Source organism: Carettochelys insculpta, chromosome 3 (genome assembly GCF_033958435.1).
Source record: "Carettochelys insculpta isolate YL-2023 chromosome 3, ASM3395843v1, whole genome shotgun sequence".
Taxonomy (NCBI): Eukaryota; Metazoa; Chordata; order Testudines; family Carettochelyidae; genus Carettochelys; species Carettochelys insculpta.
In genome coordinates, this window is record NC_134139.1 from 32788692 (window position 1) to 32814913 (window position 26222).

The 26222-nt window shown below is 39.3% G+C and overlaps 1 protein-coding gene across 3 annotated transcripts in view; it reads left to right on the forward strand.

Moving 5' to 3' along the window:
* The first annotated feature begins 3472 nt into the window (after nt 1–3472).
* Nucleotides 3473–26222, forward strand: part of UBR2 (ubiquitin protein ligase E3 component n-recognin 2) — a 112441-nt gene continuing 89691 nt past the window's right edge. For 2 of the 3 annotated variants that reach the window (XM_074989593.1, XM_074989592.1), the window contains exons 1-8: nt 3473–3607; nt 9385–9644; nt 12580–12658; nt 15493–15606; nt 18586–18716; nt 20967–21105; nt 22237–22299; nt 26036–26156. In XM_074989593.1, coding sequence (XP_074845694.1) covers nt 3530–3607; nt 9385–9644; nt 12580–12658; nt 15493–15606; nt 18586–18716; nt 20967–21105; nt 22237–22299; nt 26036–26156 — 985 coding nt within the window. In that variant the 5' untranslated portion in view covers nt 3473–3529. Of the gene's footprint in view, nt 3608–4330; nt 4336–9384; nt 9645–12579; nt 12659–15492; nt 15607–18585; nt 18717–20966; nt 21106–22236; nt 22300–26035; nt 26157–26222 lie in introns of those variants that run through there. The other variant, XM_074989594.1, reaches the window with a different exon arrangement.

Sequence of the window (26222 nt, forward strand, 5' to 3'; positions counted from 1 at the left end):
TGGCTGGCACCCTGGGGACCTTACTGTTGACGAAATTCCCCCCCGGGCCATTTACACGCTTGTTTTGTCAACAGTAAGCGTAAGACCCAAGGGCAAAGTGCAGGAATGCCCCCAGCTATGTTCATCTGGCGAAAGCACTGTCAGGGTATGGACACCTGACCCACATCATGTCACCAAAACCCATTTTATGTGTAATTGCTCGGCTTGGTGTCACAGTTTACAGAGTTGCAGCATCAAGTTAGCCGGGTTTTTTCAGGTATGTGCTGTAGATCTGTAGGAAGCTACATCCTCACAGTTAAGTGTAATCCTATTGATGTTGACTCCTGTTGATTTTTCTTCTCCTGCACTTAAATGCTTTCTTAGAAAAAGGGGAAAGAGGGTTGGGCAGTATGGCTCCTCAAATTAAAACATTATATTCAGGAAGATGTTATGCTTGTGTTGAAGTAACAGATATAGCTTACATTGCTGTTTGGATCCCATTCCTTCCTACACAAATTATTGTACCTATTGTATGATGAAATGACCCATGTTTAAAACTTCTTCCATGCTTGTCACAGAAGGAGGGACACCCCTTTATGTCATGTAGATTTCTTTCACTTTCTTCAGAGAGGTCTCATCTTGTGTACAGGCAGTGAAGGACTACAAGATGGAATGGACATTACTGATCCTTTGGGAAAAAAGAAAAAAAATCCATGATTCTAGAAAGACCATTCCATCAACTTTTGTTGAGAGAGCTGCAGTGAGGGGAGGAAAATGCACTAGCTTTAAACATACTTCCCTAAGAAACAGCAAAAATGCAGTAAACCTATTATCAATGTTGATGAAATTTAAAATAAATATTCCAAAGGCCATTTATTTATCTGCCCTACCCTGTCATGACCTAGGCAATCTTCTAATTAGTAAATGCAAACTCTTCTAAAGGTCTATGTTTCCTATTACAATGACTGCTCTGTGAAACTTCAAGGCAAATTGCAGTCTTACAACACACATGTACATGCCCAAACAAACAAACAAACTAACAAAAACCTCAACATCAAATGCAATGGTAGGCTGCTGTTAACCCATGGGCTGTGTGTGGCTCAATGAGGTTCTATATGGGACCTGTGAGAGATGGCTTACAATTGTCCATGTGCTAGGTAGTCAGATTCCACTGGCTCCAAATGAATAGAGTTTTTTTCCTAGAGGTGTTACTGAAGTGAAATGCGTGTAAACAAGGTCACATGAAGAAAGGTGTGTGCTGATTGCACATAACATTGACTGTGAGAGCCATGCACTTCCTGTCCAGCTGAACAAAGTGCTGTTATGGTTCAATCAGCACATCCCACAAGTTCTATGTATGCAAGCACAATTAGTAAAACTACCTATTCTAGGAGACTCTGGGTTATGACATTCTTGCAACCAACTGAGATGAAGGAGGGCTGCTCATGAAGCCTGGTCACTGCCTAGGTTGTCTATCACTGAGCAAGTGAATTCTGAAACCATGAATCTCCGTCAAACAGTGCTTGTATAGCATGCCCTATTTTGTGTGTGTGCAGGCATTACATGTACAACAGATGTACATAATATGCACTGCTGTCCTCTACTGGATGGAATGTTTAATTTTGCAAGGGTTATCTTGTACTGTAGAGGCATAATGCCCAACTTATTTACATATAATTAATAATCAATTGACATATAGTAACAGAGAGGAAGCCGTGCTAGTCTATACACTATCAAAACAAAAAGCAGTCAAGTAGCACTTTAAAGACTAGCAAAATAGTTTATTAGGTGAGCTTTTGTGGGACAGACCCACTTCTTCAGACCATAGCCAGACCAGAACAGACCAATATTTCTTAATATTTCTTAAAATATCTCAATATTTCTTAACCCTATGGCTGTTAGGACCAGTCTACACACAAAATATCCCCAGATTGATTTAACACAATATTTAATTAATGGAGCTTGCACCTAAGCTGCTAAAACTAGGTTTAAACTATCTCTAGAGTGTCCGTCCCATCTTTTGCCATCCCATGTTTAATTATAGGGGTGCTAGTAGACAAACATCTGAAATCCACAGTGATACATACTTTGAATAACTGAGGAGAGACTGAAGCATATACAATGTAATGGAGATTGTCCCATAGCTAAAATGTGTGAGGACCATGTTTTTGGAATGGAAGGTCACTTTGGGGTCAATGCTACTAATCTACACTCTAGAATATATAACGTTGAAATCAAGTGATTGGAGGATAGCTAATGTGATGCCTATTTTTAAAAGGAATAAATGCTCTCCCTTCTGAAAATGGAATGGTAAATGGTGTCCCAGAAGCATGTGTACTGAGACCAGTCCTATACAACGTATTTAAAAATGATATGGAAAAAGGGATAAACAGTGAGGTGGAAAAACCTGCAGAAGATAGAAAACTACTCAAGATAGTTAAGTCCCAAGCAGGTAGGCTATGGATCATTACAGAGAGGGCAAGAAAATGGCAGATGAAATTGTGCTGACAAATGCAAAGTAGTGCAGGTTGGAAAACAAGCCCAACTAAGTAATTTATTAGGTGATGAGCTTTCGTGAGGACAGACCCCCTTCTTCAGATCTGGAAATTCTGATGAAAGTAAACTGGCCCAGCAAGAATTTATCAGAGAGGGGGGAAAATGAAATGGAAACTGACAAATCAGCTACATAGCACAGCACAGAAAGGGGTGGAGAGGGGAGGCGAAGGAGAAAGTTGCTTACTGCGAGTGTCTATGAAATGACTTGCCTGAGATAACTATGAACATCAAAGAGGGCAAAACTGTAGCAATTACCTTATGCATTACAAGGACAATTTCCCCATGTTTGTGATTTCAGGCAGGTCACTTGACTTCAGTATCAGAGGGGTAGCCGAGTTAGTCTGTAGCTGCAAAAACAAGAAGTCTTGGAACACCTTATAGACAAACGTATTTTAGAGCATAAGCTTTTGTGGGCAATTGCTCCAAAATGTCTGCTCGTCTATAAGGCGTTCCAAGACTTCTTGTTGTTTTAACTTCATAGACACTTGTGCAATCTGCACACCTGTGTGGTTCACCGTCCCATGCAGTAGTACTTAGATCAGGCTAGAGAACGCGTGTTCTACAGCTTAAACTGACAGCCTCACGGCCTTTAGCTCACGATATAGACGCGCCTGCACTGAGGTCGCCGGTTTGAGTCTACCTGTGGGCAGTTACACTTGCAGTAAGTAATTTTCTCCCCCACCCTCCTTCCTTATCGTTGGTGCATTGCTCAGGACAACGAGCACACTGTCAGTACGCCTCACAGCCTAGGCACAGTGGCCGAGTGACCCGAGGGCGTACGGCCCGCCAGGGGACGAGGAGTAAAACTACATCCCCCACAATGCACCACCAGGCCATGGCGGCGGAAGGGAGAGGAAGCGGTTATACGTCGCCCAGAAGCCAGGGGCGGATGGGGAGGGAGAAGCGGAAGTGGGTTCACCCCGCGGGGACGCCGGCTGGGTCCGGTTCCGGGTGTCACCGATTTGGTGGTGCCGCTGGCGGGGTGGGGAGGAAGATGGCGTCAGACTTGGAGACGGAGGTTCAGGCCATTGACAGGAGCTTGCTGGAATGTTCCGCTGAAGAGGTGGCCGTGGTGAGGCTGGTCCCCCGCGGGGGCGGCGACGGGCTCGGGCCCCCAGGAGGGTGAGCGGGCTGGATGCCCGGCGAGCCAGGCCTGGGGGCCCGGCAGCGGCAGTGGGAGGCGGTTTCACAGGGGCGGGAGGAGTGAGGGCTGCGCGGGGAGCAGGTGGAGGGAGACAAATGCTTGAGATGGCGAGAGGCGATTGTGACGGGGCTGCTTCAAGAAGCCCCGGGAGCTAGACTGACGCTGCCCCCTTTGTGTTAACTTGCTGCCGTAACAAGCCCGTTGTGCTGTGACAGGACCTGGAAGAGAGGAGCAAAAGCACCTTTTCTGCCTGCCTATCTTGTGCCAGCCGCTGCTTGAGTCCGTCCTACTATTTCCTCTCAGTAGTCGCTTGTCCTGTCTCTGAGTGTAACTGGCTTGGACTCCAGGTTGCTGTTTCTATTGCACTTGGCCGTTTTCAAGTTTTGTTCCTTAAGATTCCCTGGGGGTTGGTTTTAGAGACTGTGCTTCCTTCTCTTCTTCGGCCCCAAGCTTGGAAAGAGCTTCACGTGCGTAGACCTATGCAAAGCGTCCCATTGATTTCCGTGGAATTCTTTATGAGAACCGCAGCCCTTCTTTGCAGGGTTGAAGTTTTCCTACATTATTTTCCCTTTTTCCTTTCTTTGGAAAAGTAGCTGTTTTTTTCTGTGCCAGCTGTGTTTGGGGTTATTGGGACAAAGCCTAAAGAGCAGATCTTGGTAAGAACTATATAATATCTAAGCAGTTACATTGAGTTTTAAGGTACAGTTGCAGGGTAATAACACTCCTATAGTCATGGGGAGTTGAAGAGACCTGTTCCCTTTTTGGGAAAATGGAAGAGTGTTGTTTAATGGAACTAAAGCCTGTAAGTATTTGCATATGAGTGTTCCATGATTCATGTGTAGCATTCAGCAAGACTGCTCTTTGGTATAACTAGCATCAGAGCCTAAAGCTGCCACTGTTTACACTTCAGTGATAGAGTTACAATTGCCTTAACTGGAAAAAAGAATTCCATGATTGCGATTATCCTATTTTCATGGTTTTAATATGTAAAGTTATCTTTTTGAATGTAGGCTTGTCATGGGAACTGTGAAATTTTTATGACAAATCGATTTATTCAATTACTTGTCTTATTCAGCTGATGTCTTATGGTTAGATGTAGGGAAATAAAATACTTTTCATACAGTGTACATTTAAAATATTTACTCTTGTAGCCATGGTCATTGTCACAGATTCTTAAAAATGTTTCCAAGGACTAGTTAGGTGGCAAAAAGCTGTTACAGCAGAGCCTTTGGGGAAAGAAGCAGCAACAGGTCAGACATTCTGCTGCTATTAATAAGAGCCTTTCACCCTGTGGTAAAATGTGATATATTTTTTTTTCTTCTTTTCCACACATTTCTTTCCTGCGCATCACTTTACATATCAGTATTTTCATGCTAAATTCAGTCATGGAGTGATGGCCTTCAAATGTGCAATAAATGTGTCAGGGATTAAATTACAACCCTTCTGGTGATTTTATTGCAACTTCTTTCTTCTATGATATGATTTTTTTCAGAAACGTGAACATCTTTTTAATTCTTTTATGTTAAAGTAAATAATTTTATGCAAGCGGTGCTCTGAGTTGGCTTCTTGCAAGTTCTTTGAGTCAGAGACATTTTTGAACTGGAACTGCCTGTGAGCCTCTTTTTACTGATCTGTAGTTGCCAGACTCCCAGGGTTGTAAAGTGGACCTTGCCATAGTCTAACACTCTCACAAGCTAGTATTGATTTCTGTTTCACATTTTTGCTGTTACTCCTGTTGTTAGTCAACTTTTTGGGTCTGTTCAGGAAAAATCTCATTTGATCCTGCCCTGGAGTACGTTATTTTTTCCTTACAATATGCCATACTACTTTACTTGTGATTTCTGCTTAGACGGGACATGAGTCAAAATCTTAAAAAGCCCCAGTGAGCTTAGTTAGGCTCTCTAGGGACTCAGAGTATAGGGACAGGTGTGTGTATGGAGTGGGGTTGTGGGGTGGGGAGGGAGACACTAGGTGGCTTGTAGCATGGAAGCCTAAAATTTCTGTATGCGTAAAGAAGTCCTGTGACACCTTATAGACAAACAGGTATTTTGAAGCATAAGCTTTCTCAGGGAAGGACCCACTTCATCCCACTTCATGGGTGAAGTGGGTCTTTGCCCATGAAAGCTTGTGCTCCAAAATATCTGTTAGTCCATAAGGTGCCACAGGACTTCTGGTTGTTCTCGAAGATACAGACTGACACAGCTACCTCTCTGATACTTGTGTGTATAAAATTTACTGATTGCATGTGTAACTGTTTAGCTTTTCTTACATGGGATGCAGACTGTAGCTTAAGCTTGTAATTGCAATATTTGTTAGACAAATTAAGCCAACAATTTCATACATGGTCTTTGGACAGGGGAACCTCATTAAGATTTTAAATGAGACAGAATTTTATTTAGAAAATTAAATTCTGTACCCTTGGTTGAAATGTAATCTGCTTCACAGCAAAATTAAAAAAAGTTGGGGTTATTAAAATATTTAGAAAATATCACTGATTTTCAAGGGTAAATTACTGGTTTATGTCGGACCCCTACTTTCTACTAATGTCAGAACAACCACACTTAGGCCATGTCTACACTTACAAAAAACGTCAAAATGGCCATGCTAATGGCCAAATCGAAGAATGCTAATGAGGCACTGAAATGAATATTCAGCGCCTCATTAGCATGCTGCCAGCTGCAGCACTTTGAAAGTGCCACAGTTCGCTCGCCTGTGGTTTGCTCGCCTGTGGCCCCTCTACATGGGCGTCCCTTTTGAAAATGGAAGGTCCTTTTCAAAAATGGAATAAGGGGATTCCAATGTTGTCAGGGTCCTTTTGAAAAGGACCCGCGTGTAGATGAGCCTTAGGGGAGCGAACCATGGCACTTTCGAAGTGCTGCGGCTGGCAGCATGCTAATGAGGCACTGAAATTGAGGCACTGAATATTCATTTCAGTGCCTCATTAGTATTCTTTGATTTGGCCATTAGCATGGCAATTTCAAAGTTTTTTGTAAGTGTAGATGTAGCCTGATTGGGAAAGATAGGCTGCTTACCTGGTAGGTGAAATTTTCTCTGAGTAGTATCTGTCTGAGCTTGTAGTAAAACTGATGAACTCTGGTTTTTCCAGATAGGCAAGAGTGATATAATACAGAGTTGAGATAAAGCACGTTTTTAAGATACGTGCTTCAGGAAAGAAAACAATATAGGTTCAATCTCTTTTATCTTGCACCCTTGGGACCTGACCAGTACGAGATGAGAGAATTTGCTGGACTATGGGAGGTGAAGATTATCTGGCAGTTTTACAAACACTTACTGGGCTCTTAGAAGACATTTTGGGGTAATTTAGAGCTAAATAATACCACAGAATACTGAGAGCTGGGATTGGTGGCTGTAAATAAACTTCACGGGACCACAGAAGTCCTACGAATTATCCAGCTTCTTGGAGAGAAACAACACGAGATGCAAGGTCAATTTTACTGTTGTTATATTTAATTCCTAATTCAAGAGCAATAATATCTTCATAAGTGAGGAAGACTAAAATTTTTTTAAACTAATTTTTAAATAAAGGGTTATAGGAAAAGAGAGGTCAAATTAGTAGAGATGAGGGAAAAAGATGGGGTATTTTTTTTGATCCTAGGGAATAGTTGGTTTAACTCAGTGGTTCCCAAACTTTTGATTTTTGAGGAAACCCTCACGCCCCCCACCTCTTTTTTTACCACGGGTCAGCCACCTGTGAGCTGCCAGCCCCTCATCAACCCCATCCTCCTCCGCCCGCCCCAACCCACACTCACTCACCTTTGCAGGAGGCAGCTAGCTCCACCTGGGTCTTCTCAGGCTGCCTGATTTTTATAGTGGCTGCTCCGGGTCACCCACATGAAATGGAAGGGGCTGAGAGCTGAAAGCAAGGGCTGGCTTTTTCTTCAGATGGGGAGAATATCAAGGGGGGGAGACTGGGCTGTTTTTTCTCCCCCCTTGGAATGTCTTCACGACCCCCAGTTTGGGAAACCATGAACTAGAGCAAAGTAATTCTGAGATTTTTTTTGATTGCTGGATGGTCTTCGGGCCAGTTTGGAAAACTCTTAGTACAAGAGCAGTGGTTCCCAAACTTCTTGGCGTCACGCCCCCTTTTGATTTTTGCGAAAACCTCAGTCCCTGTCCCACCTCTTCTTTACCATCATCCAAACCCCTTTTAACAAAAAATTCAATTTGTAATATAAAATAAACACAAAAACTTGATATAAAAATGTTGTTTAAAAACAAGCACAAATTGTTTTTCTTGGCCCCCTGTGGAAGAGGGAGAAGGAAGGGAGCTGACTGTGACAGCTGCCTGCCCTCTTGAGACCTGTGCTGCCAGAGCAGCCGTCCTGAGCCCTGATGATGCCGCCTCGTGACCCCACCCCCCCGGAATTTCTTCATGCCCCCCTCGGGGGGGGGGCAAGCTTCCCAGTTTGGGAAACCATATATTAGTGGATGGAACAGCTTAATTACCCATGGCTTTGAAAAAACCAGTACTGCAGGCAGGGAAAGAGTGAATTTCTGCCATCAGTTCTAAGAATAGTTTTAGGAATAGTGTATCAGTAAAATCAACTGCTTCTGAACTGTCTAAATATGAAGTTTCCCACTATGGTTCTATTTTGTATGTTCATCTTTTTAAAAAGAGGTGTGAGTGCCATAAATAGAAAAATTGTAATATAAATTTAAACTTACAGACTGCATAAAGGTTCAAATTTAAGGTCTTTTATGAACATTGTTTCAGAATAGGATTTGTCTACTTTAATATAGATCTCTGAGAGAAGACAAATTATTGCAGTGAAATCAAGCTATCGCATCTGGTTTCTGAAAGAGTATTTCTGTATACTTTGCTTCTGTCTTTTCATCCATTTTTGGATTAATTCTGATTGAATTAACAATTTTCTCATAAACTCAAATTCTCTAAAAGTAATTACTACTTCCAAATATATGTTGGTAAGCTGTGTACACTGTACAGTACTGAATCTTCATATTTGTAGCACGTATGTATATGCCCTTTAGTAATGTGATTATATTCTGCAGTAGAGGTTATCCTTAGTAATACATCAGTTAAAAATGGCAAATATTAAAAATCAGTTGCATGACTGAAATAAAACAAATTTAGTGAGAGGGACAAGCTTACAGCATATGTAGTCTCTCTCCCCTTTTATATATTTTATAATTTGGTGGGGGATAGGAGGAGGGGGAAATGTACATATGGGGTACATCAGATACATAGATTTGACACCACTTGCATGTCACTGTTCAACTTCAACCTTTTAAAAACTGAAATATAACAATTCCATTTTCTGTCACCCTTTAAGCATTATGTCTGAGTCTTTATAAAAATTATCTCATCAAAAATGTGTTTGGGATTTTTGTCTTTCTTATTGACATTTGAAGGTCCTTTCAGAAAGGAATGATGGGACTATACATTATTATGGACGTTTTTGAGATTTAGGTGCTAATTCTCTTTTTGTGCCTTTGAAAATCCCAGTGTATGCTGTCAAATTCACAAGATAGTAAAGAAATATTGCACTGGTTTTTTTTGTAGTAATCTACTTTACTTGTAATTGTAGTAGCAAAATGTTAAATTGACTTTAAAGTTTGCACTGTCCTTTTTGCCTTTAGTTTGAAAAGAAAGGTGTTACAACAACGATGAGTGGGTGACGGTTGATTTTATTTGTGAGTAATTCTTGTTTCTTTTTTAATTAAAGAAATGGCTACAAGCCACTGATCTTCCTAAAGAAGTATACCTACATCTGGCCTACTATGTACCCAAAATTTACTGTAGGGGTCCTAACCCTGCCCCACAAAGAGAAGATATGCTGGCACAACATGTACTGCTGGGGCCAATGGAATGGTATCTATGTGGTGAAGATCCTGCATTTGGATTTCCAAAACTTGAGCAAGCAAATAAACCTTCACATCTCTGTGGTCGGGTTTTTAAAGTTGGAGAACCTACATACTCTTGCAGGTAGCTTAGTTCCACAAGTCTTCTAAATTTATTGAGTCTCAATTTTGTTGGTGGAAACATTTTGTGTTAATGGAAATGGTAACTGTCCATATGTATTTTTAGTGTACTTGGAACATTGTGAATATTGCCTAGTTTGTTCTTGTAACATACTAAAGACTTGGACAGTAGGTAAATAATTAATTTCAGTATCAGTATAATTATACAAACTTGGTTTTTGAAAATGTCATCAGTGTTCGTTATTAAAAAGAAAAATATTCTTAGATAAAGCAGAAGGTGACTAAACTGTCAGATCATGTCTAAGGATTTAATTTTTGCTTTTATTTGTTATTCATTAATTCACATCCTTAACATGAATCTACAAATATCCCTTCTGTGTTCTGAATATCTTCTAAAAACTTCAATTAATGCTGATTACATTGGTAGCCAAAAGAAAATTAACTTGCTCATCAAGCCTGTTTCACAGCTGAGATTTTTTCTGTTGCGAAATCTACAGGAAGTGAATCCGAGGATGTAATCAACAAATATTAAAAACACACTGTCATGATCTGTGTATGATTACAAAGTAACCATGATGTTATTGTCACCTTGTCTATCTTGTTGCTTTCCTTTTTTTTTTTTTTTTTTTTTATTATGTTAACCTTGGTATATGGTCACTCAGGCTATGGCTATACAGCAGGCACTATTTTGGGATATGGCTGTATCCTGAAATAGCTGCCTGCATCTAGGAAAAGTGCCCTTTGTCTCAAAACAGTTTGAGGTAATGGGACCGCTATTGCAGCATCCTTGTAAACCTCATTGCAGGAGGAGTACAGAGATGCCTTAAAATAGCGCTTTATTTTGCCATGTGATGCTGTTTAGATAGTGCCACATGCTGCAATAGGCTATTCTGAGGTTATCCTGTCGTGTAGACACAGCCCCAGAAAGCATGGGTTTGTATACTTAGCTGATAGCCATTTATGGACCTATACTTCATGAAGTTACCTAATCTTCTTTGGACCCCATTACAGTGTTGGCTGCTACAGTGACTGTTGTGGAGAAGTAATTTATTTTGTAAAATTGTTGCCTGTTAATTTGACTGGATGGCCTCAGGTTCTTGTATTACATGAAGGGTTATATAAGACTTTCTCCGCAGCATTCATGATTTTATAGACCTCTAACATATCCCCGCCCCTTTTAGTTTTCCTTTTCCAAGCTGAATAGTCCCAGTCTTTTAAATTTCTCCTCATATGGAAGCTGTTCCATATCCTTTAGACATTTTCGTTGCCTGGTCTGTACTTTTTTCAATTCCAATATCTTTTTGACGTTGGGTGACGAAAACTGCATGTATAATTCAAGGTGTAAACATACTAAGGATTTATATAGTGACATTAGGATATTTATTATCTATCCCTTTCTTACTGGTTCCTAACATTTTTGGCTTTTTTCACTGCTGCTGTACATTGAGGGAGTGTTTGTTTTCAGAGAGTTGTCCACAGTGGTTCTAAGACAGGGATGGCTAACTCACAGCCCTTGTGCTGCATGTGGCTCTTTGATCAGTGAAATGTGGCTTCTGATGGAGTTTGTGCGTGTCTTCATTTCTTGTCTTTTGCACCTGTCCTCCTTGGTGTCTCCGTTTCCCTTTTCGTTGCGCCCCAGGAAGATGTTGTGGGGAGAATGTTGATTGTCAGATTTTCTCCATTATCAGAAACTCAGTACTTGGCTTCATCGGCTGAAGCAAGGGTGGAATAAAGGTATCTACCAGCAGATTTTCTTCTGCCTCACCATTTTAGCAGGCATTTAAAAGAAGCAGAGTCAGAAGTTGTTTTGTGAATATCTGATTCCCCCCCCCCCCGAGTCGCTGGCAGTTCAAAGAGGAAGAACTTATTTCGGGTTAACCCAAAACTTGGCTAATTTCTTTTTTTTAATTTCATCTAATTGTGAAATTGGGCAAAAAACTTCATTTTTGGGTCTAATGAAGCTTTGTTTGACCTGAAACAAAAAGTGCTAATTCAGTGTTGGCAATTTAAACTTTTTTTCAATGAAAGAAAAGTGATATTTTGGGTTATATTCGCAAAAGTGAGGGTGGTGGTGCCCCCTTTTTAATCCAACAGTGCAGCCCCATGTCTCCAGTAACCCAGGTGGCTGATTGAACAACTAGGCTATTGACTATTATGGGCATGAGTATCTGAGTCTCCCTGTTGAAGCAGGGACTGGAACATGGGTGAGTCTTCTCTCTCTCTTCCACACCCATCATCACCTGTTAGTGACCTTCTTTCTTGCTGGATCAATGAATATTTCATTTTGTATACAACGTAGATCAGTTTCAATAGGAGAAGTTGAGAGACAGGGCTATGTGGGTTAAAGTCACAGTGGGGAGTTGAAGCTGACTTTCCCACGTTTTGGGTGAGCAGCCTGACCACTGGACTGGAAGGTGCAAATGTAGTGGCAGCAGCATCTACTCAGCCAGCTTGCGTTTGGCTGTGTCTATACCCGCCTTCCCTTTCGGTATGGAAATCAGTGGGATCGAAATCGCAGATGAGGCGGGGATTTAAATATCCTGCGCCTCATTTACATATTCCCACAAGATGCGGCCTTCAATGTGGGGTCATTTTGAAAGTAAAAGTGCTATGTAGATGACAGCACTTTGAAAGGAAACCCTGACTTTGAAATTCCCTTATTTCCAATTTATGTGTGGGTTACCAGCTAATGTACATATTACTGTCAGTAGACAAAACATTACTCAAAGGATTTTCCAGGCCAGCTGCCTGCGCTGTTTTTCATACCCACTGCTGTTATAGGAATAGAATTTTGTCTCATTGTTACATTTCTGAATACTGTGACAAACAATTAGTAAGAAGGCTCACATTTGTGTATTTTTGAAAATTACACTGCAATGAAATGCACAGTTAAAGACTAAACTAATTTCTTGTTTAATTATTTTCCTTTTTGTTTATAGAGACTGTGCGGTGGACTCAACTTGTGTGTTATGTATGGAGTGCTTTTTGGGAAGTATTCATAGAGAGCATCGATACAGGGTTGGTAATATTGGAGTGTATGATTTAAGTATAATAGTTCCCTTATAAAAGGATATATTTAGAGTTCCAGTGTGCAAATTATATTTCAGAATGTTTGTGTATTTCAAAATAAAGTGTCTATACATGCATACTGTGGTTGGAATTAAAAATTTGCTCTGTAATCTTATCTGGACTGAGAGCTCTAACATCAGTTTAAAAGCTTAGCTTTAACAAGACTTGATAATATTTGAAACAACTAAATCCATTATTTTAGTGTTCCTAATATTTAATCTTAAATATATTCACAATTCTGATTAACATCAACTGGAGTTAGTTTTATTATGTTAAACTTGTGGTTTTCAGCCTTTTTCATTTGTGGGTCCCTGCAACATTTCCAGGTGAGGTGTGGACCCCTTTTGAAATTCAGTTTATGGGCTATGTCTAGGTTACAACCATTTGTCAACAGGTGTTTTTGTTGGAAGATATCTTCTGACACAACTTCTGTAAACAAATCGCGGCCAAATTGCCAACTAACAAGTGATCCGCTCTGTCAGAGAGCAGCTGGACTGCCTGGCTGCTTTCTTGACAAAATGGTCAACCAGAAGCACAGCAGACAGGGCTGTCTGATGTCCTGGAAGCCCTGGCTGTCAACAGAGGACACCCCAGAACATCCAGACTGGCTTTCTGTCAGCAGATCTCTGTCACTAGAGGTGTTATGCTTCCTGGGGAGCAGGATAAGATTATCAATACAAGTGCTGTGTTCTGTCGATTTATTGTTGACTGAGCACATTGGGAATCTGGATGCTTCCTGGGTTTTGTTGGCAAAACCCTTTAGTGTAGACATAGCCATGGTCTGCAGACCCGTACCATAGAAAACTTAGACTGAATAGAATTCAGTTGTAAAGTGCTGCACCTGCTCAGCACAGTATTGGGCACAGTGTGAGAGAGCACTGAAGGACTGATGCTACTCGGTATTGACCTGGAGGTGAGAGGTGTCCTCTCTACTTTTGATTGATCAGAAAAATGGAATGCCTTTCCTGGTACCTGAAACTTATTTTCGTAGACACCTTTTAAGAATCCTCAAGAGTCTGCAGACAACAGGTTGAAAACTGCAGTGTTAGACATACTTTAACTTGGGCACAGGATTTAGTCTTTATAAAAACAGATGTTAAACTTAATAAGCTCAGGTTTGTTAAAGCAAGCTTTTGGTTTCTTGAATTTTAAACATACTTCTGCATTCTCAAACTCCTTCACAATAGCAGTTTGTTAGCACATGAATATTGCCTAACAAATTTGCTGTTCAGTTTCATAGTTTTTAAAAAATTGTAAATGTCATTATTTCAGCTGTTTAACTCTGAAATGTCACAGTTTTTAATGATGGGGTTCTGACCCAAAAAGGAGTTGGGTGGAGTGGGGGTGTTGTGGGATTATTGTGTAGGGCCAGGGGTTGTACTGCTATCCTTACTTCTGTGCTGTTGTTGGCAGCACCACTGCCTTCAGAGATGGAGAGCTGTGGCTGCTTACTGGGAGCACGGCTCTGGAATCAGAGCTGTTGCCGGCAACAATGTGGAAGTAAGGATGGCAGGATATGGTGGTGTTACCCTTACTTCTGCACTGCTGCCTGTGGAGCAGGTCCCTCGGTAGCTGGCACTCTCTGGTTGCCCAGCTCTCAAGGCAGCAGTGCAGAAGTAAATCTGATATGACCACCCTTCTGCGCTGCTGTCCACCGGGCACCTCCTTCAAAGATGGATGCCTGGCCAGCAGCTGCTGCTCTGGCCACCTAGCTCTAAAGGCAGTGCAGAAGTAAGGGTGGGAAGTATATTATGATCCCTCCCCACAAAATAACCTTGTGATCCTTTCACCTCCCTTGCAAGTCCCTTTTGAGTCAGGACCTTCAGTGTGAGAGATGCTGTATAGCAAGGGCTAAAAGCACACAGGATGCTTATATTTACTATTGTGGAGGGTGTTGGTATGCACTCTCAACTACCAATGCAGTACGAAATAATTCAGGGTGTGTAAAGTATTCTGTTAGAATGAAAAAAAGGCTTGAATGCCTTGACTAACTTGGTAGATGGAAAAAGACATGGCGTCCTGTGAAGAATCTGTGTATCAGACATAGGTCACAGAATTATGATGTATTTATGAACTCCATTCACTATTATGATTAAAGAAATAATTGTATTCATACTTATATCAATAGTTTTAATTTTAAAATTGAGTTTTACTAATAGCATGAAAATAGAGCAGTGCAGTGTAATGATGCAAATATTTGTCATTTAGAGAGGGGTGAGCTAGGTAATATCTCTTAGTAGACCAACTTCTATTTGTCATACTCAGGCTTTTGAGCTCTGCAGAGTTCTTCCTCAGGTTACAAGACTGCAAATAAATTTTTTTCATTATCAGTTTGTGGCCCTCAGATTCTAGCAAGTAACCCTCTTACCCCTAGTATGGTAGACAATTAATTTTCAAAACTAAGTATATTATTTATAAATGGCATTATAGTGCAAAAATTTTAAATATTGTCATTCAAATAAAAATATTCTGATTTTTGGAAAAAATAGGCCAGTCATCTGTGACTGCAGAATAAATGTATGCTTGTAATTTCTGCGCTATAAATACATTATATGCGGCCTCCCCAGTCTTGTGCTTTTGAGTTGTTCTTAATATAATTGTATGTTTCAAACAGCAAATGCTGTAGCTTGCATACTGTTACTGTATTTATTTCAATAATATACAGGTAATTTTCTAACAGCATAAGGTTTAATGTGTTGGTGTTTTTCAGTGTATGTAGATCTAGTAAGTACATACAGTTTTTGTCTTTTTTCTTTTATTTTTTCATTTTGGAATAACTTCAGATGACAACATCGGGTGGAGGAGGTTTCTGTGATTGTGGTGATACTGAAGCTTGGAAAGAAGGTCCATATTGTCAAAAGCATGAACTTAACATAGCAGAGACCACAGAAGAAGAGGTACTAAATAAAATTTATATAAAATGTCCTATTGTGCAAATTTAGGATATCATATGCTGCCAGACCCAAGTATGCACAGTTCAGAAGGTGAGGATAAAGAAATCTGTAATTATCTTGTATGTGACTTCTGTAAGGTTATACATTCACCTCAAAAATAAGAAAATGAATTGCTATAGAATGTGTGTATATGTCACTGCTTTAGTTAAAACAGTTAGTACATTAAAGGGCACCTTTTAATTTAAAAGAAAAATAGTGGAATAATTTCTAGTGTCCTAGTATTTATGGTAGAGTTTTAATACCAGAAGCGAACAAAAGTGAAAGTCAGAGAATTTTTGTGCTAGAAGTTACTTAGTTGGTTGAAAATGTTGTCTTGGTATGTTAACATATCATGAGAACATTGGTATTTAACTTTTACCTAAAGTAATCAAAAGAAGAAATTAGAGGACTGAGGCTATTAATCTTCTCCACTTAACCAATAATTAAAATGAGTTGGAAGTTTGGAGTAGGCAAACTATAAATATTAGTACTATACTATATTTATACACGGGATAAAATAAATATAAAATTACATATTAAAACTGCTTTTAAAAACAAGCTATTTATAGGCAAAGTCAAGAATGCAAAAATAGAACTAGATTTCTGGTTGCTCAAATAGCCTTTGTTCATCATACACTCAATGAAGATAGTGTGCTGTGGAACAAATTATGTCATTAAAGACTGTATTATAATGCATGCATATAAGGCAACAACTTATGTTTGTACATGCAGCCAGTGTTCTGATGTTTCCTAATATTTATGTTAGAAGTTTGCAACCCAAATAATTTTCATATTTAAAAATTACTTCAAAAGTTTTTAAAAAAATCTTCTCATCATAGACATCGGTGGGGGTGGGGGCACTTGAAATTTGAATATTCAGCACTGGAGCAGATTTCTGCTAGTGGAGATACTGGATTACTCATATTAACTGGTAGTACAAGAAGTATGTTATCCAAGAAAGACAGATGGATAGAGACCTGCATGGTTACGAAACTTGTATTGCATCCGTATCCACGAAAATGAGCTATTGGGTACTCATGGATATCCTCAAATTTGCCGAGCTCTATATATGGACTGCTAGTGCCACATGCTAGAGCCCAGAAGATTTATGTGGGGAGCCTGCCCTGCATCTCCATTTCCTCTCCACCGGCTCTGAGGGAACTTAAGCCCTTTTTGGTGCGCACACAGAGAAGCTGGGGCATGTACTGGTTCAGGAGCACTCACTCTTTTTTATTCCTTTAACCCTTTCACTTTAAAAAAAAAAAAAAAAAGTATGATGTCCTCCAAAGGCTTTCTGAATGATGGTCATGCCTGACAATGTTCTACTTTTGTTCTAGTGAAGTTCTCTGATATGTTATGTTGCATTTTGATGAACATAAGTGTGTTGTAGTGTAGCAGGAGTAGATCACAGTTACTCTAAGGAATTTGAAATTGTAGGTGGGCAAATAAAACTAGGAATCTTTGCTGTGACCAACATCCTTTTTAACTTTCCTACTTGATTACAGAATCTTACGGATGGTTAATAATGAGTTAATTTTAAAATATTTCATGCACAATTTTTGAGGAAAAAACTTAATTTTCAGCATTGGTGACATTACTGAACAAGTGTATTACTTTTCAAAATCGGATGAGAGAGTTGCAGTAAAACTTACTTGAATATTATTGTCATGAATGACTTGCTGATGATACCACTTGTTAGTTCTTCTTGTATGAATGCTACTCCAAGGAGTTTGTACTTCTTCATAATAAAATCTTTCTCTGTAGAAAAACTTCTTAAGAAGGAAGGAATTGGTTTTCCAGCCTGAAATAAGTTTGACTTTTTGCAAACATTCTTTCTAGTTTGAGTCCAAGTTTTGTGGCCATAAGGATCTCAGTTAAATAATGAAATGTGATTGTTCTCCAGTAGTTTCTAATCACTCATGTTTTGTCCAAAAATAGACCCATTATCTGCCAGTGTTAGTTGCTATGCTGTCTAATGCTGCAGTTTAAGCAATGGCATTGCACTGCTTTGGGCTAAGTGAACCGACTTCATATTCTCTTGGCTTTTGCTCTGTTTTCCTCCTAAGTTATGAATGTGAGATATTTTAAAATAAATAAAGCAGGGACATGAAGCTGAAACTGTTCTGGGTGCAAGCAGCCAGTTTCCAGTTTTTTTTCCCCTCCCCCCGCATCGCCATCTAATTCATAAGAGGAAATGACATGTACAAATTTGGGCCATTTTCTGCTTTGGTTATATTTTGTTTTGTTTGTTTTTTTTCCACCCATGTTTACATGGGGTGAATTCAGTACAGATTTCTGACCTGCTTGTAATCACGTTAGTGAGACATTACAATCAAACTGGCATTCTTAAAGGGTTTTTATCTATTGATCTATCTATCGATCAATTTTTGTTTTTGTTGGTGTGGAATTCATGCACATTTACAGACTTTTTTTTTCTGCATTGAATTACTACTTTTGAAAGTGAATTAAGAGATACAGAACTAGTGAATTGCTGGAATTTAAAATTCCATCTAGTGGCATTAAATGGGATAGTATAAAGTTAACGTGTAGATCAAAATACAAAGCAAGTAAATTTCTAGTTTAGATGTAGCTATTGAGTACCTCTGTCTTAGAAACTTTTAACAACAAATTATCATATGGTTATATAGAAACAGGCAAGAATGAGAGAAATAAAGTATGGTGTATTGGCATGTTGAATCTTGCTTATCATTTGTAACATGCTATAACTAATGTGAATACAACATTTGAGATGTGGTTTGGGTAATAGTTGAGAATAAATATACTAAATGAAATGAAATATAAGTAAAGAAATAAACAATTCAAGCTGGTACTGGAAATGAAGGTTTAAGCCCAAATTCTATTGGTTCTTGTTGTTGCTCATTTTCTTTAATTTTCTTATAGTGTCTTTTCTACTCTCTCACTGTAATCTATTTCACTTTTCAGGATCCTCTGGTGCATATGTCGGAAGATATGATAGCAAGAGCCTATAATATTTTTGCTATCATGTTTCAATATGCAGTAGATATATTAACATGGGAAAAAGAAAATGAATTGCCACCTGGTTTAGAGAGCATGTAAGTAAATTTTTAGTGTCTGAGGTTTTCAAGATTTGCAGGTGTTGAAAATATAGACCTTAAGAGGTCACTTTAGTCTACATCAGTGATGCTCAGACTGCAGCTCTTGGCCGTGTCTACACTAGCCCCAAACTTCGAAATTGCCATGCAAATGGCCGTTTCGAAGTTTACCAATGAAGCGCTGAAATACATATTCAGCCCCTCATTAGCATGCGGGCAGCCGCGGCACTTGGAAATTGACGCGCCTCGCCCCCGTGCGGCTCGTCCCAACGGGACTCCTTTTCGAAAAGACCCTGCCTACTTCCAAGTCCCCTTATTCCCATGAATTATCTGGGACATTTGTGGGACATATTGGGACATATTCCCATGAATAAGGGACTTGGAAGTAGGCAGGGTCTTTTCGAAAAGGAGTCCCGTTGGGACGAGCCGCGCGGGGGCGAGGCGCGTCAATTTCCAAGTGCCGCGGCTGCCCGCATGCTAATGAGGGGCTGAATATGTATTTCAGCGCTTCATTGGTAAACTTCGAAACGGCCATTTGCATGGCAATTTTGAAGTTTGGGGCTAGTGTAGACACGGCCCTTGTGATGTAAATGGCTCTTTATTGTGTCTTCTGAGGCTCTTCGCAGCATATGATGCTAAAACAGTGTGGTGTGAATAGTTAAATCAGTCTATGCTTTTACTGTGTTAGTGCAAATTGATAAGTTAATAACTTATTAACAAATTAAGTTTTTTACCATAAAAATTATGTACATATGTGCACATACTAAAGATTTCCTGTCATACTGCTTAAATATGACTAGTACTAGAGTAATTGGAAACAGTGAAGACACGCTATTATGGCTCTTTTGGGTAATGCTGATCACTGATTTGGGTCCTGACTTGTTGAGGTCTGTTTTCATGCTATCCTTAAATTCCATTTGGAAGGTAATGTACACAGGTGCCTTTCAAAACTTTTCACCATGAGGTTCATACAGTGTCTTCCCTATCGTGATTGCAAAGACCATGTTTCGTGTTGCTGGTGCTAAGGCAATATCTTTGTAACAGCTGTGATTGTTTACAAGGAAAAATAGTATTGAATTCTGTGTAGTGGCTTAAAACAATTGGAGGGGAGGGAGAGAAATTGGTGCCACTAGACCAATCGGTTCAATTCTAACCTTCCTGTATTGGTCCGTGAATTACAATTTGAGAATTATCACTCTAGATGGAAATATAAGGACTAAAACATGTTTGTTTAAAATTTAATTGCATTATGTTAGGTTTTTTCAATTCTGGTATAGGTGAGAAAATACTATAAATGGTGGAAGTTGCAGAATTATATTTAACTCCGATTTAACTTTGTTTTTTTGACAAAAGTATGGAGACAGCTGACAAACTTATTGATTTAGTGTCTGATGAAGTGGTAAACCTAGATTTGTAAAAGACTTCTGGATTCTAGCTGCTTGCTGGAGAGAGACCATTATGAAGACTTAGAAAAGAAAGGGATAGGAGAATAGTTCCAAATCTATGGGAGCATATTGTGTGAACAGGTTTGTTAGTTAATTTTTGCTTACTAGAAAATTGATATCCAGAATATAAAAAGTCACAGTAAAGTCAACAATTGTTAGATTAACTTAACATTCTGCATCTTTACTCCTGGAGGCTATGGTTACACTAGCGAGTTTTGTCAACAAAACTCGTGGAGCATCTACACACGTGTTTTGTCAACAGTTTGTCTGCAAAACTGAGTACTTTATCTGGCAGTGTTCCACCTCTCAGCCATGAGGTATATTGCAGGTGTCAACAGAGTCTGTCCACAAAAAAAGCTGTGTGGATGCTCTGGGAGGCCCTCAACATCCAGAACAATGGGTAGCCCTGTTTGCTGTACTTCTGGGTGCCTGTTTTGTCGAGAGAGCAGCCAGGTAGTCAGGCCACTCTCCCGACAAAGTGCAGTGGTCTTCTGATTGGCTTTTGTGGGTGGCCACATTCTGTTGACAGAAATGTTGTTGGGAAATCTCTTCCAACAGTGACTTCTGTAGGCAGATTGCTGTAGTGTAACTGTAGCCTAAGTGTTAAATTCTTCAAGGTGCTTGTGCACTCATCTCAAGTACAGAATGCCTTTTAACTCTACTGACTTCAGTGGGAATTGAAAGCACTCAGGAGCTTCAGGATAAAGCTCTGTTAATGTATGATGATAGAGACAAATTTACCTATCTGGCATGTGGGAAATTATTAAAATACTTAATTATATAAATGGTGGTCTTTATTTTATAGTGAGAAGAGTGACACTTACTACTGCATGCTTTTTAATGATGAAGTCCACACATATGAACAGGTTATATACACTCTCCAGAAAGCTGTCAACTGTACACAGAAGGAGGCCATTGGTTTTGCAACAACTGTAGACAGAGATGTAAGTAATTTACAGAACTTTTAATTAAAGTGAGATCAGGGTGAATATGTGTGACTAAACTTAGAGCTTTTTTTCTTTAAAGTGGTTGTGAGCCATCCCAGTATTCTTCCTCCCTTGCCTGTTGGGAGATAAAAAACTTTCAGGAGGTAACAGAAGAGAGCTGGTAGTTTCACAGCACTTGGAGAGAGCAGGAGTTTAGCACCTAGTTGGCTTTGCCATTAGGGGCCCATTGACCTCAAGACTATTGTTCTGCACCTCCCACAGCTGACTGTGTTTGAGGATAGAATTTTTTCATTCCAGGCTACATTTGTGCCTCCTTGGAAAGGTATATTTTCATTTCTACGTCAACCTATTGGCTATCTCCTTCAGGGTAGGCATTTGTTCTAGGGCCTTCTTTCTATCCTTAGGTTTCTTTTGCTCATGGGACGTGAGAGAGCCAGTTTGGGACTTCGAAATGTCTAAAGTTGAATGTGACTTTTTCAGTTTTTCTTTCTGTCCCAGATAATATTTTTGTAATAGGTGATGAGTAATCAATGGCAACTTAACAGGGGCACTCCCCTGGTTAGATCCCAAAAATGTCAGTTTTTCTGTATTTTTGGGTCATACTTCAAGGATTTAATTTTTTTTTATCCAAGCCTTGCTGAGTATTTAAATGCCTTTTAAATAACGGCAAGAGACTACACTTGATTTGTTGTTTTGAAAACAACCCAGTTTATCAGTACTACATTTAAAAAAAAGCCATTTTTAAATAATACAACATGAAAAAATCAACTCTGTACACTTTTGAACTGCTGTTTATTGGATCTCCAGCATATTCAGGTAAAGCCAGCACTGTAGGTGCTATCAGACTATTCAGGTGAACCTAGAGCCCTACCAAGCCTTTACTGTATCATGTGATATAAAATGTCCTGTTTTTTAAATTAGCTAGAACAGAATCACCTCACTTGAATGCTGCATCAGGCATATATTACAGTATTGCTACTGTTCTCTGAAAAGCAACTACAAATGTGATTAATGTAGATGGTTACTCATTACCTGTTATTTTATTGTTCTCAACTATGTTAAGATATAGTGTTAAAATTATGCTTGTTTCAACAAGCTGCTTATTATGTTGTTTTTATATATTTAAAGGGACGTAGATCAGTTCGGTATGGAGATTTCCAGTATTGTGATCAAGCAAAATCAGTAATAGTGGTGAGTGATCTTACATACTTAATCCATTCTTTTTAGATTCCCATAAATTGATTAGAACAGCACAGTTTTGAAATACTATATTTGATATTTTATGTGCAGAATACTAATTTTTACTAATAACTCTTTGGCAGAGGTTGAGGGTGGCAATACAGTGTCTCTACGTATTCTTGTACTACTTTCAGTGGCCTATTCATCATGCCAGGGCATTTGAAGAAACAAGAATTTTTGGTCTGTAGCAGTTTTGACCAATCATATTTCCATCTCTGTAATCCTCAATACTTGATCAGCATTTGGAATAATGTTTTTTGTTTCACTCTTAAAGAGTATAACATCTTAGAGAAATTTTCTTAATTACAAAATTCTCCTTGATGGCTTTTCTCTTCACATTTTCATTGTTAGGTGCACTGGCATGAAAGGAGAAGTTTTGTTAATTATCTCATTGACGTAATTATTCCCTGCTTGACATACTAATATTCTAGATCACATTCAACTGGTTGTTGTCAGAAGGGATAACTTCAGATTGGGAAGCGGATATTACGGTGGTTTTTATTTTTGTTTGTTTATTTGGCAAGTGGCAATAATAAAGGTGGATGTCTAATGCATTTGTGCTTTTCCTTTTTTTAAGATTTAGAATTTGCCAAATATTTACCTATGAGGCATCAATGATTGTGTGTGAATTGTAGCCTCTTTCTTTGGTAACTTGTAGAAATTTTAACTAAATCCAGGTTTGCAAATTCTACTGTAGGGGAACATTAACAAAATATTTTTCTAAAGAAAAGAGAAAATATATCTATTCTTTAAGATGAAGTGTTTTTTTTGTAGCTGATTTAAGGAACTGAGGAAATCATGTTCATCCATATTGGAGCAAATTTCTTACTGTGGAAAGCAGCGCATTCCAGTCACATCATGGGAAATTCTTTTGAAAAATATTTGGTATATGTCACGATCGTTTTGTGACTACACATCTACTATATATTTGAGAGACTTTATTTGTGAGTTGTGACTGTCTGTGCAAGAACTCCTAAACAGTAAGAGCGCAGATCACCAAATTCGCTATATATGTTCCTCTCTTAATTTAAAGCTACCTAATTTAAATTTGGTTGTGCACAGGAGGGAACAGATGCTCCCTCATCTCCAGATTCGTTGATTACTGTTCCCCTTCTTTCTGTCAGGGAGAGACGGGAAAAGTTTGCTGCATTCTTCACTTCAGCTAGGAAGGGCGGGGTGCAGGCAAGCTGTGCATTTTCCCCTTGCTCCATGAGAGAGACAGGAAGGGGAGCAACAAGTGGTTTGTGGGTGAGGGAGGGGCTTAAGGCACGGGGTCTGGTGTGGGGCGCTCAGGGGAGATTGTGTGTGAAGGGGAGCAGGAGTCAAGGCAGGGAGCTGAGTGTGGGGCTCAGGGTAAAGAGTTGGCAGGTGAGGAATGGCTGGGGCTGGAGCTGTGGAGGAAAAGTTTTGAAAAATATAGTAATTTTAAGTAAAGCGCATACACTTTCCTTTTATTTTCCAAAACACCCACGTCACTATTAATTTAAGGACTGAACAACGCTGGACAAATTTGCTAGTCAGGTCACACAGATAATTTACAAATTGCTTAAGCTATCCTAGAATCATATGTGTTATCAGATAACTCCAATAAAGTCAAGGAACTACATTTATAGTGTGTTACTATAGTACAAATTGTTCACTTCATCAGTGAAATAATTTATTACTGAAATAATTGTTGAAACAAATTGTAAAACTGAACTTAAGCTATAAAAATTGAATAAAGTAAGCAAATTTTTTTCATAGGGACATCAGTTTGCCATCAGAGCTTTTCAAGTCAATGGCCTGTATGAAACAATTTCTTGTATATGTAGTAGTAGATTATATGTTTTTTATTCATATTCAAGTACTGAAATACATTGGGGTGAGAAAAACAAGTTAAGATATCTGAGAAGATGCTTTCATGATGCATGCTTGTTTAGGTTCTGCAAAAATACATAATGGCTGCGTCTACACTAGCAAGCTCTTTCAAAAGATTTTTTTGAAAGAGGCAGGCTCTTTTGAAAGATCCCACAGAGGCCATGGCCATTTTGAAGATTTGTGCCAGTGTAGACATTTGCATGGCTATTTCGAAGATTACTAATGAGGCGCTGAATTGCATATTCAGCTCCTCATTAGCATTAACAAGCTTCTGGCCGCAGCACGCTTTTGAACACCCATGGCGCGGTGCAACTACATGGGGGTCCTTTTCGAAAGGACCGCACACATTTCAAAATCCCCTTATTCCCTTCAGCTGAGGGGAATAAAGGGATTTCGAAATGTTTGGGGTCCTTTCGAAAAGGACCTCCATGTAGCTGTACTGTGGGCGTTCGAAAGCAGCACTTTCGAAGTGCGCCTGGAAGCGTGTTAATGCTAATGAGACGCTGAATATGCAATTCAGTGCCTCATTAGTAATCTTCGAAATGGCCATTAGCATGGCTATTTCGAAGATTTCTGCCAGTGTAGACACGGCCAAAGTGTCCTTTCGAAAGTAAATCAAAAGAATGCAGTGCTCCTTTCGAAGTCACTCTTCCTTTCCCATTACACGAAGAACACTCCCTTTTGAAAGCTGCTTTCGCAAGAAAAGGTGTATAGAAAGAGCAGTCTTCCTGGGGCCTGAATTTTTTTTTTTTTTTTTTTTTTTGATCCCTGGCCTGGTCTCTTGAAAGAGTGGGGGCTGTGTGGATGCTTTCTTTTGAAAGAGCAGATCACTCTTTTGATCTGCTTTTTTGTGTGTGGACATTCTCTTCTGAAAAGAACTTCTCTCGAAAGAGATCTTCTAGAAGAGCTTTCGAAAGATCTCTGTAGTGTAAATGTAGCCAGAATGACTTTTCAGGTTTTGGTGTTTTATTTAGTTGAAAGGACACAGTCAACTGCATTTCTGTATTGGTTACCTTTACCTATTGTTAAAGCTTAAGTAGCAAGGTAAGAAATCAAAAGGGCAATATATTTCTTAAATCATCCACAAAGTAAACATATTGAAGTTAGTTTCACTGGTTTCTTAGAAGTCAGCTGCTGCATCACTCTTATGCATTGCTTTGGAGGGAGCTCACATTCATACTTTCCTCCTGAGGTTTTCAGGAGGGTGCTGATCAGTAAGAGACAGGTTATAAATATGTGTCCAAGAGGAAAGGAAAGGTAATGGTGGGGGGGAGAAATGACTAAACATGCTGTTTTTTGTCTTTTGGCTGGGTCAAAAACTCTTCAAAACAGCTTGTTTTTTATTGACTTTTTTATATAATAATTCAAAATACAGTATACTGTTTCAAAGTGCAGTCAGAAGATTATACAATGCACTCCTTTTTATCTGACTGACCTGGGGGATAGTTGAAGTGTTCGGATAACTGGGCTTTTACTAATTAGAAATACGGTTAACTAGTGTGGGCCTATATTGGGCAGGAGAAGGCAGAACATACTATGGATATCAACAAAGGAAATTCAGGAAACTGGTATTAGGCTGGATTTTTTGCAGCTTTAAAAAAAGTGAGAATAGTACTGATGGTTTCTCTTGTTAATGAACTATTGGAAATAATCCTGTGCTGGAGGTTAAAGAACTGTGATAGATTGCTTCTTGGTAATAGGTCTCCATGTTAATTCCTGTGATATGTTTTAATTTAGTATACAGAATGCTATGCTTCTTTAAAACAAAGCTTATGTCATTCCTGATGTTCACTTTTAACTAAGCTTCCCCCTCCTTTTTTCTTTTCTTAAGAGAAATACCAGTCGTCAGACAAAGCCACTGAAGGTTCAGGTTATGCATTCATCTATTGTTGCCCATCAGAGCTTTGGTTTGAAGCTCCTGACTTGGTTTGGCAACATTATTGGATATTCAGGTAGGCACATTGAAACATTTCTGCAGTAGACTAACAGATAAATTAGAGGTGAACTTTAATACTAAA